Source organism: Elephas maximus, chromosome 16 (assembly GCF_024166365.1).
Source record: "Elephas maximus indicus isolate mEleMax1 chromosome 16, mEleMax1 primary haplotype, whole genome shotgun sequence".
NCBI lineage: Eukaryota > Metazoa > Chordata > Mammalia > Proboscidea > Elephantidae > Elephas > Elephas maximus.
The window spans coordinates 58,195,036-58,212,221 of record NC_064834.1 but is presented as its reverse complement, the minus strand read 5'-3'; the positions used below and the strand labels follow the sequence as shown (position 1 = coordinate 58,212,221).

Here is a 17,186-nt window from a genome sequence, read left to right as displayed (position 1 = left end):
ATTTTTACAATTTGGGTAATTTGGCACAGTACCCAGAATGGGAAAAATTACTGTTTGAAGCCCTGGAATGGAAGACTCAGAAGAGGCACAGTGAACCCTTTCAGGAGCCCAGTGTGTGATATTCCAGGACTGTGGAGAGCAACACACATTCAAAGCAAAGCGGTCGACTGCCATCTTTGAACAGGGCACCCGTGTCTTCCATTCTGCTCAAAACCCAACAGGGAAGAGATTTGGTTACTATGCAACATGTACACTGCCCTTGTTTTCTAGAGGAAGATTGTTTCTAGCAGGGCTTCAGCCTGTAATTTTCCTGTTCCGGATATCATTCCTGTTCACCCAAATTTTGAAAAGTTGGGTCTGTTCCAGTGACATTTCCTCAGCCAAGATTGAACCAAGAAGAACCAATTTGAAGCCCTGCGCCATGCAAGGCATATGTACAGTGGTTGCCTGGGTTCCGAATTCAGAGGGTGTGATTTTCCCACCCCAGGTAACTCTCTGACAGGAGCTGTTTCCCAATCTCTTCTTTAAATGAATTGAGGTGTAGGATGTACCTAGGCAGTTGCAGCAGAGCGTGCTAGGGAAGGGAAAAAAAAAATAGTAAAAAAGAAAAGACTTTGTTGTTGTTAGCTGCTGTCAAGTCAGCCTCTGATTCATGGTGACCCCACGCACAATGGAATAAAATGCTGCCCGGTCCCGCACCATCCCCGTGGTCAGTTGCAAATCAGACTGTTGTGATCCACAGGGTTTTCATTGGCTGATTTTCAGAAGTAGATCACTAGGAATTTCTTCCTAGTCTGTCTTAGCCTGAAAGCTCTGCTGAAACCTGTTTAGTATCATACCAACATTTAAGCTTCCAGTGACAGATGGGTGGTAGCTGCACATGAGGTACATTGGCTGGGAATCAAACCCCGGCCTCCCACATGGAAGGAAATAATTCTGCCACTGAACCACCAATGCCCTCAAAAAAAAAAAAAATGAAGACTTAGAAGAATGTTATTCAGTGCTAAACAGAAATAAGCTCTTAAGTTTCAAAAGGCATAGAGGAATCTCAAATGCATTCTCTTGTACATAAGGTCGCTATGAGTCAGAACCAACCTGAAAGCACCTAATAGGTGGAAGAAGCCAGTCCAAAGAAGCTATATAGTATGATTCCAACTATATGACATTCTGGAAAAGGCAAAACTATAGAGACGGCAAAAACATCAGTGGTTGTCAGAGGGCAGGGGACTGAGAAGGGGTGAATAGGTGGACCACAGGGCATCTTCAGGGCAGTGAAACTGTTCTGTATTAGCCTGTAATTGTGGACACATGACATTGTGCATTTGTGTTTCACCCTGATGTAACTATGTACTTTATCTAATAATAGTACATCAATATTGTTTCCCCAATTGTAACGCATATACCACCTGAATGCAAAATGTTAGTAATAGGAGAAACAGTGTGCAGTGGGGAACTCTACTTTCTGCAGTTTTTCTATAAACCTAAAACTGCTCTAAAATTAAAGTCTTAAAAAAAAAAGAGACTTAGAAATAGCCACAGATTCTCCTTGGCTGGATGCCCATATACTGTGTAGTTGGAATCATTCAGGCTGCTGGATTTAGTAGCCGTATATTTCAGCCTTTTTTGGTTTCAGGATGTGTTTTGATCCCAGAGACAAAATGATGTAGCAGTCTCTTTCAAGGGTCAGTAAATACTCAACTTGAACTCTGTTGTTCCTTGGACACGCCTGGTGCATCTGCAGCCTGAGTGAGTCACTTGGTGAGTCATTTGACCTCTCACTGAGTGCTGGGCTCGGGGAGAGTGGAGAAGGCTGGGCAGTTGTGGTATGCAGAGCAGTGTGACTCACCATCCAATCATTCTGGGAATTGGCAGTGAGTTGGTGGAAGATAGGGGTGCAAGTGGGTTACAGACCAGGCACACTGAAGAAGGAAATGTTCCAAATGATACTTTTTAAACCAGTGGTCATATGCCCATGGGAGCCAGAGTACACGTAGCAGGAGGAATCTGTGGGCTGCATTAGAGGAGACGTCTAGAGGCAGAAGAGGGCTCCATGGTGCTGAAAAGATTATCAGAGAGCGGCAGTGATAACAAGGGAGCAAGGAAGAACAGGATTTAAAAGAAGTGTGGGTATGTGGAAGGTCAGTCCCCATTTCATGAGCAGTGACTTTCTGGAATTGCCCTTGGAGAGTATACTGAAGGAGTATAGCAGGTAGATTTGAAATCTTACCAGCTGTGTAACCATCTGTAAATGGCCATAATAAAAGGTCCTGTATCCCAGGGATGGTGTGTGGATTAAATGAATCAACTGATCATATTAGGAGCTTATTCAATGTCACCTGCCATTATTATACTTTGATATTCTTCTGTTTACAGGATCAATTCTAGCTTCCTTATTTGATTTGCATTCATGGCCTTTCCCCAGTTGCCCTCAACCTATTCATCCAAATTTATTTCACTTCTACAAATATGGGCCCTTAGCTTTAGCTAGGCTTATTCATACCCTGTCCCTAGATATCTCTCCACTTTGATCCATGGGAGTAATACCTTTCCCATTTTTGTCAATTTGAGTGCTGTCATTCTTCCTTGGTCCCAACTGCATCTCCCCAACATCTGTGAAGCATCCTTGGTTGACGCTTGAGTCTTCTTCCTCTGCATTTCTTTTTCACTGGCTGCTTCATGTATTCTTTCTTGTTTTAGTTAGGTCCAGGTTGTAATACGTGCTCTTCGAGAGTCAAGTCTAGATTTTGCAGTTGTTTACATCCCCCATAATGCTTTGTACGTGCTAGGTTAAGTGGTAGAGCTAACTTTGTCACCAGGCGGAACTGGTTAAGTGTGCTAGTTCCACTACTTACTTGGTATATGATCTCCAACAAGTCAGTTAATCTTTCTGAGCCTCAGTTTCCACAACCGTAAAATGGAGGTATTAGTATCTACCTTTCAGAATTTATGTGAAGAGTAGAGATGATATATGTGGAGCTCTCATCTGTAATCTATAGCAGGTTCTCAATAAATGAAAGCTATTATCATCATTATTACTGTTGATTAAATGAACTGATGTTTGTGTATTGAATATGTGATAGATCGTGGTGCTGAATAATTTCTGTTCTCTGCAGTTGTACAGCTCTGCTGAATTTGGGAGGAGGTGGCAGCTTATCCAGGAAGGGGTCGTACCAAACAGGTTTTACTGGTAAGTCACACTGTATTTTGTAGCGTGTTAACACGTCACCTGGTAGATGAGCATTGAAATCTTGTTCCCACCTTGATCTTGTACATGATGTCTGTTCTTACTGGACGTGCCACATGCCAATAGGAAAGAATGTGACGTTGGAGTAACAATCATTTTAAGGGAATACTAAAGCTGTGTCACAAATTTCTTTGTAAACTCAAAAGAAATAATTGAGATTAGTGAACATCAGGTGCTTTGTAAGTGTTACTTTGTTACATTTGAGGGGACCTGCAAGACAGACATTTAAAAAAATTATAATAGTGATGTTTATTATTAAAATCATTATACACACATACATGTTCAGTAAAAGATTTTCAGTATAAGTAGGTCTTATTTATTCTAAAGGTAGGTTTCTCTCTCATTTCTGATTTCATGTCTTCCAGACCCTCTCCTCATCACATGGGACACGTCCAATATTCCTTCTTATCCTTCCAGAAATGTTCTATGAATTACCAAACACATATATGTGTATGTTCATTGAGTAAATTTCAGTTTACGCACGCTGTTAGGCCCAGGTTGTAATGTGTTCTATGCCTCTTTTTTTTTGGAGGGGATACAGTTAACAATGCATATGTCATCATTTTTAAATGGCTACATAGCATTTCACTCTAAGGATGTAGATTAGAGGTGAATCTTAGGCATATTTAACATACAAAAATAAGCTGTATACGCTGATGAGATGTGTGCTTGGGGAAAGGGCAATATGAAGATAGAGGGTAAGAGGGGAGAGATAAGAGACACAGAAAATAATATTCTTTTGTTTTTAACCACCTTAACCCTATCCCCTTGATTAAACTAGATGGGGTTGAAGCAAAGAGAATTTACAGAAGTTAATTTTTGCTTTTGAGTTTCCACGGGCCTAGATTCTGCCAACATAAGAGCAAAGTATAGAACTTTCCAGTATAATTTTGACATTACTTGCCAATCCCTTTTGATTTTACAATTTAACTTCTCCTGAAAGGTGTGACTCTATCTTACTCTAATTTATCTTGTCAGATGCCTATGAAAAGGACATTTAGGTTGTTTTCCAGACTTTTACTGCTATAAAGAGTGCTACAAGGTATTTACTGAGACAAAAGTTTAAATATTCCTTGTTCACATCATTCAGAATAATAGGGGCATGACCTCTTAAAAGCCAATGAGCTCCCTCAAGTGCGCCAATAAAAGATGTCTTCCCCTTGCCCCTGACATGACATGGCCTCACATCACCCTCTGGACTTACACATGGAACCAATCACCAAAGCATCTAATACACACCCCTCCTATACACACACTTCTCCCACTTTTATATGAACTTCTAAGAGGAATGCATTTTTATCTTTCTCATTTTCAAACACTGGCCTAAAACCCCAATGGGAGTTGGAAGCGAGAGAACTACATTAGAGAAATCTCTTAAAAAGCTAGCAAAACTGCCTGGAAAACTGAAAGACAAACCATTTGCAAACAAACTGGCTCAAAGATAACACAGACAGACTTCTATATGGAATGATGCTTTTTTAAACTTTTTTTTTAGTCATGAATACACATTTTTAACTAAGGAGGGTTTTTGTTGCATAGTTTAGTCACCTCTTTCCCACTGCTGTTCTTTCTCAGGGTTGGCTTGAGCCTTGCTTTCAGAGTCAAAATTGGCTTCTCCATTCTCCAGGAATTTATCTCTGGCTTTAAATGAGCCTTCCTTCTCTGATCTGCATTTTTTCTCTTCCAGACTTCCTTGTTTTGTCCCATATTCGTGAGACATCTTGCACCTGTGTTTTGTCTATAAATTATAAAGTAAGATTTTGGAAGGCAGATCCATGTCTCTTTCTTTTATTAAAAAAAACCTTCTCTCTAGTTCTTCATGCACATGCGAGCCTGAGTTGCACAAGTTGTTTGTGATCGGCTGCTAACCAAAAGGTAGGCGGTTTGAACCTACCCAGCAGCTCTGTAGAAGAAAAGGCCTGGAAATTTGCTTCCACAAAGATTACAGTCAAGAAAGCTCTATGGAACAGTTTTACACTGTAACACATGGGTTGCCATGAGTCCAGGGCCGACCAGGGCCAGCTAACAACAATAACATATGCACATAGAAATGCCTCAGAAAATAACAAACGAGTAACTGAAATAAGCGAATGTGGTTCTGCTGGCTTATCTTGGAAATGGAGTTAATGCTTTGTCAATGAGAAAGGGACAAATCTTTCTTCATGCCCTGCTTTCATCTGATTGTATATATCTGCACGTGGCAGCCAGCAGTAGATGGTGGAAAGTAGCAATTCACAAAGGACTGGATATTCCAACCATCCGGAAAAAGAAAAGCATTGACTAAAAGGATGGACAAGAGAAAAGAGCTGAGGTGGAAATATTTGCCATGTAGGCAGTGCACAATGTTTTCTAGCACACTAGAGGTCTTATTTGCACACAGCACCGTTGTAGGTAAACAGACCTCATCACCAATTCTTATCTATTCCTTCGGAGTGGAAGGCCCTCTCTGAAAGCCCTAGTTATCAAAACCCTTGGAACTGTGCCTACTAAGTTAGAAATGTTCTTATAAAGAAAACACTATTCGTGATTTCTGTGAATTCTAATTAATCTGTCTGTTCAGTAAAACAAATAGCCCCCACCCTCAACTCTGTTGACAGGGAAGGACATCTTCCTGGTTTCAGTCCCAACACTATGATAAGCATCAGTCAACTCTTAAACTATTTAATCCTCGTAACCACCTTATGAGGTAAGCACTTTAATCATTGTCATTAACAGATGAAGAGCCTATAACACAGCAAGGTTAAGTAACTTGTCCACAGTCACATAGCTGGAAAGTGGCAGAGCAAGGATTCAGGTGAAGGCAGGTTTGACTCTAAAATCCATGCACTATTCAATCAGCCTACTCTCTTGCCTCTGCCTCTTGGCATTCTTTTCTGGGCTGGGACTGCAAGCCCTGGAAATCCAACCCACAGAGGCAAATGAGTGGAGAAAACCCAAAGCTCTTTGGGCACTGTGCCTACATGTGTATCTCTCCAACTGGGCTTGGCAAATGGCTCCCAGGGGTCCTTTAAGCTTTTTTGTTTTCTTCTTCCCTGGAAAAGTCCTGAGGCCTTGTGAATTGCACGTTGCCGCGGCTGTTGATGTAAATCTTTTGGTTTCTGCCCATATGATTCTGTATTTTTTGACTCTGAGCAACTTCCTGAGGCTTGTAGAAAAGGCATCAATCAAAGCAATATAATAATCTCACCCTTGGAAACCATTATCTTCAAGATACACAGAAGCCATGGGCTATCTAGGATTATTCAGCAAACTTAAAAGAAATCCCTTTTAACCAGATCTCTTTGGAGCCCAGCTGTATGGAGGGGAATAAGGAGTACTTCTCTAGTGCTAAATTGAAGTATTAAGTGACCCTGGCTGATAACATGGATTTCCATGGGGAAGAAATGAAGAGGAATTCATATCATTTCTTCATCACCTAGCACATTTGAGGAATATCTGTATTTAGGGGGAGGGCAATAATAATGGAAGTAATTGATGACAATTATAAAATAACTATAGAATATAAAAGCTTGTCCTGTTAGTCTACCAAAAAATTTTAAGCAAATATAAACTTTCTTCCTAGGAGTTCAGATTGCTTTCAAAATTTGTTTACATACGTACGGCATCTCATAAAATACTTCGTAGCACAATACGCCCTTAAATAGTGTCAAAGAAGAAAATCTTGTACTCTGTTAGGAATGAAAGAAAAGGAGTTTTATTGAGGAATGGAACAGCTCGAGCTGAGCAGTGCTAGATAGAAATACAGAGCACTCCAAGCAGAGAAAGGGGTCTGTATACATAGAGAACAAAGAAAAGGTAGGGGGTTAACGATTGATTGTTAATAAGATGAGCTTGAGATTGAAATCCTTTGAAATGTAAAGATCAGCCACTTGGTAGGAAGGAGTGAGTTACCACTTAGGTAAGAGGCATCAGCTGTTTCAGTTGTTCATGATTGCAGTCAGTTATGCATGATTGTAGTCATGAAAACATTTTTGGGGGGAACTAATTGTTTGCATCTTGACACATTCTTCCCACATGATTTACATCTTGATCTTTTGTTTCCTAGGAAGGCATGTTGGCACCCTCATTCTTACTTCTGACACAAGTGACTCTAGTTTGAAACTTTTCGATTTACATTTCCCCCTTTTGATAAAGCCTCCACTAGGGGGTGCTGATCACCCACAATGGCATAGCCTTTCTTCTTCAAGGGACTTTGTTTTCTTGAGGAGCTTTGGTTAATAAAATTTATTTTCTTCACCTTGCTGAGCTAATAGACCTCATCTTCAGGGTGAGTAGGTTTTATGAGGAACATCTTAACAGACAAGGCCACATTCAAGGAACATTTCTCAGCCAGGACAGAATGATAGAGGTCAAGATGAAGCATACCCAAAGGAGACAAAGGGGAGATGATTAAAGAACACAATCGTTGGTGAAATCCTGTGAAACCAGCATGATTTTATGTGAATGATCAAATGGTTTTGAAGTGCAGTGCTTCATGAATAAAGTGTATTGAACTCAAGGAAAGCAGCATTTTATAATTGCAATAATAGAAATGAGGGAGAATATAAAAAGTCCAAAATAAAGTAGCAGTTTTTCCCACCATCAATCCCAAGAGGAAAACCAATTACTTATAATTTGTTAAGTAGGAAACCTGATTGTTAAGGTGAGATACTACATGTTGCATATGATTAAAATGGAGTGTAAGATTAGCACTATTGTCAGGAATATAAACACAACAATCAGTTTTAATAATGGCACAGGTGACTCTTTGTACAGTACTAAGGATGCTGAGGGCCGTTCAGTTTTGAAGAACTACTTCTGTCATTGTAGTCATTTCAGTACTCATTTCTTGGAGTCTATGGGGGGAATCATTAAAAAAAAAAAAAAAAAAAAAAACTCTGAATATATTCAGTCAGAACTTTGGCATATGCCATAATATTTTCTAATCCTATTTGATGTACAAAAATAGAACTTAAATTATTATACCATTAAAACACATCTGGACTAATGATCTCTTAAAAGGGGGATGGCAGCTGGAAGAGGTAAGTCAGTTAATATTCATCCTTGGGTCCAGCTCAATCCTATAGTACATCTGCTAATCCATCCAGGTTGGAGCCAAGGCCAAAGTTTAGAGCCACAGAACCAGGATGTGTGCTGTTTCAGCTGGTCAAATAGTAAGAATCAGGAGATGAGAAAAACCCTTACCACAGGATATTCCGTAGCCAGCATAGTGTTATTAGTTACCGAAATAGCTGATTCTTATATTAAAAGAGGAAAATGGAAAAAAAAGTTTGTCTCTTGAAAATAGAACATTGAATGTCAGCAATATTCTTGTATAAACTTTATAGGAATTCTTTTACTTTACTCAGTCCTATGTATTTATTCAACGGCACTGGGTTTTTTTAATGTAGTTAACTGTGGTTCCATGCAATCTTGGATCAACAGCAGTCTGAAAATCACATCTGCTTCTATGTCAGAGCTTTAGAAGTCTTGATGTAGTCCAATAATATCCATGTTTGAAATATTGTAGCCCTCTTCTTAAGTTTGATATAGGCCATTTTTGTTCAAATATTTTGGTCAAGCATTTTCAGTGAATCAGCAAATTAAAACTTCTCTGCAGATGACAACTTAAAAATGGCCATGGTTAACTTAAAATAATACTTATAAGTGGAAGATCTGATGGGAATTAATTACAAAAGTAATGCAAAGCCAAATAAAGTCAATAAAAAAAAACTTGACAAAAATATCTCTGAACATAATGAATACCCTTATTTTCTAAGAGCTTCTGATAGAACACATAATAATCTTGAGACATAATATTAAATAATCAGGACATACCAAAAATATGCCAAGATTATCAAGTCTCTAAACATCTGAATAGTAATAAAAACTCTGAGTAAACTATGTGAATTCCCCAGTTAAAACCATTGCCTTTGATGATGCTAGATTCAAAGGAAGCAAAGTTGCAACCAGGTTAGCAATTGAAATAATAAAATTATGACATAATATTATATACTTGCTGTTTAATATCAGGCAAACATTTACTAACACATAAAATTTAGTTCAAAGAAATTTTTGTTCCTCTCTTGATTTGACAGCATGTTTCAGCTAACTCATAACATATTAAGTAAACTACTTTTTTTAGCACTTTTCTCTTTATCCAACAGAAACAAATCTTTTGTGGCTTTCCATGAAGTGTCACAGTTGTCAGGAGTTTATCACAGGTCATCGAGAAATAATTCTTGTATATTTAACCAGAGATCTTAAAGGTAAAAACCTTGGCTTTTTCCGAACCCATGTGACTTGGTTTTCAACTGAGGGGTTGATTCTCTTGGACCCTTGCCTTTGAGCAGATTGCACCAAGAATTAACTCTTCAACCCTGTAATCAAAGAAAATTTTGTTATCTTAACAGCAAGAAACCCAATCCTTTACTTCATGTGCTATTTGGTATTAAAGCTCTTAAAAATCCTCATAAATTAATCCATCAAACTTTAAGCTACAGTAAATAAGAACTTTGACCTAAGCACTTATTTATCATTAAACCAATAAGAGTAAGTTCTTTGAAGGAATATTATAATCTAATTTAATAATACAATCTGGAGGTAGGAAATTATTACATTTTCATAACCCTATCTTTTTGCATAATTGGATCCTTTAGAGAAGCAATTTAGAATAATTTGTCATTTTTTAACCAATCAAAATAAACAAGCTATCTTTTTCAGTGTACCTTTCAAATAGACCAGTTTATACCAAATTTTTCTCAATGTAGCTACTGAAAACCCAACTCATAAGACAGGTACAAGAAGCAGTTTTTCCACACAATAGAGAAGTCAGCACAACTAGACCAAAGCAAAAGCAAAGAAGTTTCGTGGATACACTCAAACACTCTGAGGGACAGAGTAACCAGGGCTGGGTCCTGGGAACCACAGTTCTGGGGAACATATAGGTCAGTTGGCATAATATAATTTATAAAGAAAATGTTCTACATCCCACTTTGATGAGGGGCATCTAGGGTGTTAAAAATCTTGTGAGCAGCCATCTGAGATACATCAATTGGTCCCATTCCACTGGGGGCAAAGGAGAAGGAAGAAAACCAAAGGCACAAGGAAAATACTAGCCCGAAGGACTATAGGACCAAATGAACTAGAGGCTCCACCAGCCTGAGACCAGAAGAACTAGATGGTGCCCAGCTACAACCAACGACCGCCCTGACAGGGAACACAACAGAGAGTCTTGGACAGAGCAGGAGAAAAATGTAGAATGGAACTCAAATTTATGTAAAAAGACCAGACTTAATGGTCTGACAGACTGAAGGAACCCCCAAAACTATGGCCCCCATACGCACTGTTAACCCAGAACTGACACCATTCCCTAAGTCCACTCTTCAGACGAAGATTGGACTGGACTGTAAAACAAAAAATAATACACTTGAGGAATGTGCTTCTTAGTTCAATCAGATATGAGACCAAATGGGCAGTTTCTGTCCAAAAGCAGGATGAGAAGGCAGGAAGGGATAGGAACTGGTCAAATGGACACAGGGATCCCAGGTTGGAAAGGAGGAGTGTACTGTCACATTGTGGGGATTGCAACTAATGTCACAAAACAGTATATGTATAAATATTTGAATGAGACATTAACTTGAGCTGTAAACTTTCACTTAAAGCACAATGAAAAAAAAAAAAAGAAGCAGCTTTTCTTGGAAGAGAAAAAACTAAGACTTAAGATACTGCGTCATGAGAAAAAACAAAAACCTAGCAATTGCCAGTCATGGATTCCTGAGACAAGACAGAACTCAGGCACAAAACAAGACAGAAAAACCACATAAATTCACTGGTCTGTGAGGCCAACTCAAAACCAAGGCTTATACTCAACACCACACAAGACAAATATATTTAAGAACCCAGTTTATTAAAATGCATACAAAATTCTTGGATGAGATCCACTCAATTCAGAAGAAAAACATGTTCTAGATAAACTCATTAAGTTTTCAGAGTTTCAGATGGAGGTATTTTATTCAGACCCTTTAACTAAAACTGAGCATTAAACAAAAGTCTCAAAAACAAACAAAAAGCAAATGGGAACTCATTTTCCTGAAGTGATCACTGAAATTCTAAATTACTTCAACTACATTCAGCTTATGTCCTTCTTGAATAGGAATATCAAAACAGCATCCAGGTAGGGGGGAAATCCAGGCTCATTTATTAAGGATGTTAAGAATTTTATTCTCTTTTTTTTTGTTTTTTGAGTTGAAATTTTGGTTTCCCAGAGTCAAATGAAATTCCTAGCAGGGAACCTACTGTGGGGTTTTGGTCAGTTACACAGTGTGCCTGCTTGCATGAGAGTTTTCTTGTGGTTGGTGGGCAGCCTAGTGCTCTGGCCCATCTTATGTCTTAGCCTATCCTTTAATGGGTGGCCTTCTGTTGGTGGTGAGCACCATAAGGGCATCTAAGATTCTTGACCCATGCCCATATATTTTCATGGCTTAAAGACTCTGGGATTTCTTTGTAACAACCATACACGCATATGGCACTGAAATCCATTGACTGCAGACGTACATGTGCGTGCACATGTGTAAACCCACAAACATATGCAGATTGAAGCACATCTAGAGTGGACTTCACTTGTTAAACTAGGGAGTTGTAATAGATGATGTCTGTCCTTCCTTCCAGCATGAAAAGGTTAGAATTCTAAGCCATTGAAGAGAGAAAGATTCTGGATTATTAAAAGGAACGCTCTTCTATGTACTGGACTATTTATTCATCCAACAGACTGTTTCAAGGAGTGATGAGATCCACGTAAGCACAGAAATTCAAGCAAAGGCAGAACTACTGCATCCTAGACTGCTGTCCCAGGGAGGCCTGCCTTAGACTGATGATATTGACAAATACTTTACATTTTTAGAATATCAGATTCAGGAGAAGAACTCAGAACCCTACTTTCTTTGGCGTATGAGCTTTGTTTCCTCTTATATTCTTCCTCATTCACCCAGTCTCACCTGGTTCTGAGTGGCTCTCCTCTGAATGATGTGCAGTTAGGGTGAGGAGCAGGGAGGCAGGAAACTGTTCGAGAGCTCGTATCCCAAGAGGTGACCTGGGGCATTTCTCTGTATTAGAAGTGCTAGATAAGAGAATTTCCATTTTTCTTGAGAGACCTCATGTTTTATCCATTTTGGTTTTTCCTCTGTTAATGATTTACACATGGATTCTATTTTCCCACCCTCTTGCACCTTCCTCCACTTCTTAATTTCTTCCTGTGATTAGCAGATTTTCTCTACAAATTAAGTTCAGTTTCCACTACTGAAAATTGATCGTGAGCCCATCAATTTTCACCTGACCTTCATTGACTAATGGCCACCGCTGATTTCTGTTCTTATCTTGATGATTTCCTGTCCCCACGGGCTGTGGCTCTCCTATCTCTGAACAAATGAAACTTGGCCACTGCTCTGGATTTCCACTAAGATCTCTTATGATGGCAGAGTGCATGAGATGACAGTGACTGAGAAAAGAGATGGAGAATCCTTATAATTATGACTTCCTAATTTAGAGTTATATTAAAAGAAATTGGCTTATGCCTTAGTGAATAGACCTCACTTACCCTTCAAATTCAAGTGTCTCTGGATTTGTACAGTGTCTAGTTGGCTGTCTGTGATTACTCTTGCTCATTCAATCAGAGATCACCTTTGAATGTTGCCTCAGTCAATAAGAAAGGGTATTGTTTAGTGTTTAAGAGTGAGATTTCTACAGTGAGATTGTCTTTGTTAGAATTCTACTTACAAAGGGTGTGCCATTCAGCTATTTAATAAACTTCTTTAAGCCTAGCAGTCTTCTTGTACAAAATGGTCATCACAACAGTATCTTCCCCATATGCTTCTGTAAGGATTAAAATGAGATAATTCAGGCAAACTCTAAACACATATAATGTGTAATGAATGATGTTAACTATTAAATATTGCTAATGATTTTTAAGAACAGGGATTGGAGAAATGTTGGGTATTAATGAGTTTCTGAATGTGAATGTGGCAATCTCATGTTGGTAGTCAGTTTTAAAATTTATATTTTCAATACGAGCATGCCTTTTATTTATTTATTTATTTATTTTGTTATCCCTGAGTCAGAAAAGTCAGCTTCCTGTTTTTATTTTGTAGCTCCTAAAACATTTGAGAAGAGTGCGTTACCCAATTCACCAAATAGCAATTGCATAATTTTCAGAGATAAATTTGACCAAGAAGATAGAGGAAACACAGTCCCTGCCTTCAAGGGGGTTGCAGCTGCTGAGGTGGGACTGCAAAGGGGGTTGATGTAGAAGTACATGGATGGATGTTGCCCCTACATAGATCCTGCTTTCTGAGTGCGCAGCCAGGCATCTGGCTGTGCACCCAAGGCCACAAGGCTGGTGGTAGTCTAGAAAAGAAGTTGAACATGGAATTGGGAAGGGAAGAGCAAGGATAAATGAACCTACCAGTACTTCTGAATCTGCTTCTCGTTAGCTCTAACCACTACGACCTTCCGAGTAAGAGAGCTGCTGCCTCTGCTGCCTTCCAAATCTCACACGTATTTCCATTTGCTCAGTTCCAACTTAAAAACATACCAAACCAAAAACCAAGCCATTTGCTGTCTAGTCAGCTCCTACTCATGGCAACCCCATGTGTTTCAGAGTAGAACTGTGCTCTATGGGCTTCCAGGGCTGTGACATTTTGGAAGCAGATTGTTAGCCCTTTCTTTCAAGGTGCCTCTGGGTGGGTTCAAACTACCAACGTTTCAGTTAGTAGTTAAGTGCATAAGTATTTGTACCACCCAGGGACTCTCTGAAAACATACAGGGTCTGGGAAATGTAGTTCCAACTTCACCAAGTTGATTCAGTACAAAATCGCCAGAGTTCAACCCTTATAAACTTGGCAATTATGCTTTTTTAAAACTGTGCATAACCTCAAATAAAAACAAGAACAGAATCATGCTTCCACCAAACATGGAGTAAATATCCCTGGTACAATATAATAAATATCTCTCCTAAATGATGAGACGTATTTCCATATGTCACGTTATCTGTCTTTGGGTGGTATTCCTCTTCTAGCTGAGTCATACTTCCCCTTTCAATGTCCTATAACCTAAATACTGAGATGTAACAAATAACTATTATGCATCTTATGTTGAAAAGCAGGGAAATATAGGAGAAAAAAATATGATTGTGGGAAGGGGATTCTAGGAAATTTTCGTAGGGAGAGGGCTTTGTCTGTTGCTAGGTCCAAAAACAGATGTAATTGTACAAAGAATTTGGACAGTGAAGTGCCTAGAACAATGTCTAGCATATATGACATACAAGCAAATCTAGAATTTCATCATATGAAGAGGCATCATTATTTTATGTACCCCTCAAAGAAATACTGTCAATTAAACTATGATGTTTCATTGACTTAAAATCACATCCTGATTTAAGAGAAGCTAAAGTGAGGGGTGGTGGGGGCGGGTGGGTGGGGGAATTGAACATTTTGGAATTGATGAAATTGGTGCTTAGTAAATATTTATTTAATTAATGAAGAAAAGAAGGAATGAATATTGGGAATGAAGTAGCCACAAATATTTGCTTTTTAAATCAAAGGTGAGATAGTGTTATCTTAGTAGATAACTCTGAAGATGTGGAGGGGAAAATTCTAGACAGGAGGGTAGCGAAGACCCAGAAACTGAGGGTTGGCTCATTAGACTAGTAAGAATGCAGTGTGGAGAGAGAGAGATTCTAAAACCAGCTGCAAGACTAGTGAATCCACGTTTGTGACCAGCCCTCATGTATTATACATCAGAATCTCAGGATTCCTGAATATCTTAGAAGTCATCCCATCTGACCTCCTATGGCCTGCAGGATTCCCTTCTACAAAGTGCTGGATAAAAGGCTGAAAATAGCTTTTTGAATTTAGAATGGAACTTTGTTTATCTGTCCATCAGGGCCTGTCATTTTCTAAGGAGAATAACCAGAGGAAATGGACCTTGCCCACTGTTTTTTATTGTTGGCTCTGGCACTTAAAACATCAACACCTCTAAACAGAGCAGTCCCATAATTTAGAGAAAGCTGTCAAGGTTTTCACAGGCATGGCAAGATGCAGCCTGGGGTGGGGGACAGTACTTGCTGCAGCATTTACGAGATTTATGGTAAAGGGTTTTACATGAGTGCTGAAGTTTAAGGCAGATAAATCCCAGAAGACAAATACTACCAATAATTGAATTACAAAGCCATTATCATGTGCTGAACAGAGCAACTTTATGACTCTATTGTGACAAGATGAAACTAGTTAGAATATTTATGTGCCTGGCATGGCTTCTGCATTACCATCCGAGAGAACAAACTAGCTCTTCCCTGTGCCTCCTATGAGCAGTTAGTCTTCCTGAGCGATTCAGTAGCCAAGGAAAGCAAGATGCGTAAAAGAGAGGAATCCAAAATAGACACAGCACATAGCCACGTTAGACGCAGCTTCACATTTGACCTCACATTTCAACAGCTCCTGGGCCCAACATATTTCTGTTGTCAGCTGAAATCAACCCCTTCCCATCATAACCAGGGCACCCGTAGAATAAATAAGAACTCTGGCTGTCAGCATTGTTTTCTACATCTGAACTAATAGAGAGTGAGAACATCCCAGTAATAGGGACCGCTATTCCATCCTTATCATTTTTTTGGAAAAATAAGGTGACTTTATTTTTTTTGGTGATTGTTGGAAACCATACATCATAAAATTCTGACAAATATACAGTATTTTCACCTGCTTTGGATGATAAAGTGACAACATGACCAATCTATTCCACCTAATAACATTGACTTGAATTTCCAGTTTATAAGTACCCTGGTATAATTGAGTATATACTTACGAGAGTTGGGTATAGTTTAAAACTTTTTACTTTGAGCTGATTTTAGAATTACAGAAAATTGCAAATGTACTACAGAGTTCCTGTATAATTTTCACCAGTTTTCCCTAATTTTAACATCTTATGTGATTTTTTTTTATATACAATGCTCAAAACTAAGATTACCTGGACACCCCTTCAGCTCAGTCATGAGGTCACTCCTGAGGTTCATCCCTGAGCCAGAGATTGAACAGGCCCATGCCCTGCGGGAGGGACTGGAAGGCAGAAGGGAACAGGAAAGCTGGTAATAGGGAACCCAGGGTTGAGAAGGGAGAGCGTTGACGTGTCATGAGGTTGTTAACCAATGTCATACAATAATGTGTATACTGTTTGATGAGAAACTAGTTTGTTCTGTAAACCTTCATCTAAAATTCAATAAAAAATAAATAAAAACTAAGAAATTAGTGTAGTACTGTCAACTAAACTGGATACTCTGGATTCCCCCAGTTTTTCTACTGCTGTTCTTTTTTGTCTTCCAAGATCCATTCCAGAATCCTATATTATATTTAGTTGTCATGTCTTTTTTAGTCTCCTTCACTCTGTGACAGCTCCTCAGATATTCCTTGTCTCTCATGGCCTTGACTCTTTTGAAGAGTACTGGTCAGGTATTTTGTAGAATGTCCCCCAATCTGCATTTGTCTGATATTTTACCACGATTACAAAGTTAAAGTTTTTTGGAAAAATATCACAAAAACTATGTGTCCTTCCCATTACATCACATCAAGAAGCACGTGATAACAATATGTTTTAATGGTGATGATAACTTGGTTTATTAGTGATCATTAACCTTGATCACCCTATCCCTTGGCCAGATTTTTCCATTGCAAAGTTACTCTTTATCCTTTTCCACACTCTTTTTGTTAGAAGTGAGTCATAAATCCTGCTCTCACTAAACCAAAGCTACCTGCGGTGGTCAAGTCGGTTGTGACTCATAGGGATCCTATAGGGCAGAGTAGAACTGCCCTACAGGTTTTCCAAAGAGTGGCTGGTGGGTTCAAAATGCCGACCTTTTCGTTAGTAGCCAAGTTTTTAACCACTGAGCTACCAGGGCTCCGCTCTCACTAAAGAGAAG

At 39.0% G+C, this 17,186-nt stretch overlaps 1 protein-coding gene across 6 annotated transcripts in view; it reads left to right on the top strand.

Annotated features, from left to right (window-relative positions):
- Positions 1–17,186, top strand: part of SORCS1 (sortilin related VPS10 domain containing receptor 1) — a 571,683-nt gene that overhangs the window by 385,848 nt on the left and 168,649 nt on the right. For all 6 annotated transcript variants that reach the window (XM_049855014.1, XM_049855016.1, XM_049855012.1 and 3 more), the window contains exon 5: positions 3,114–3,187. In XM_049855014.1, the coding sequence (XP_049710971.1) occupies positions 3,114–3,187 (74 nt within the window). The remainder of the gene's footprint in view (positions 1–3,113; positions 3,188–17,186) is intronic.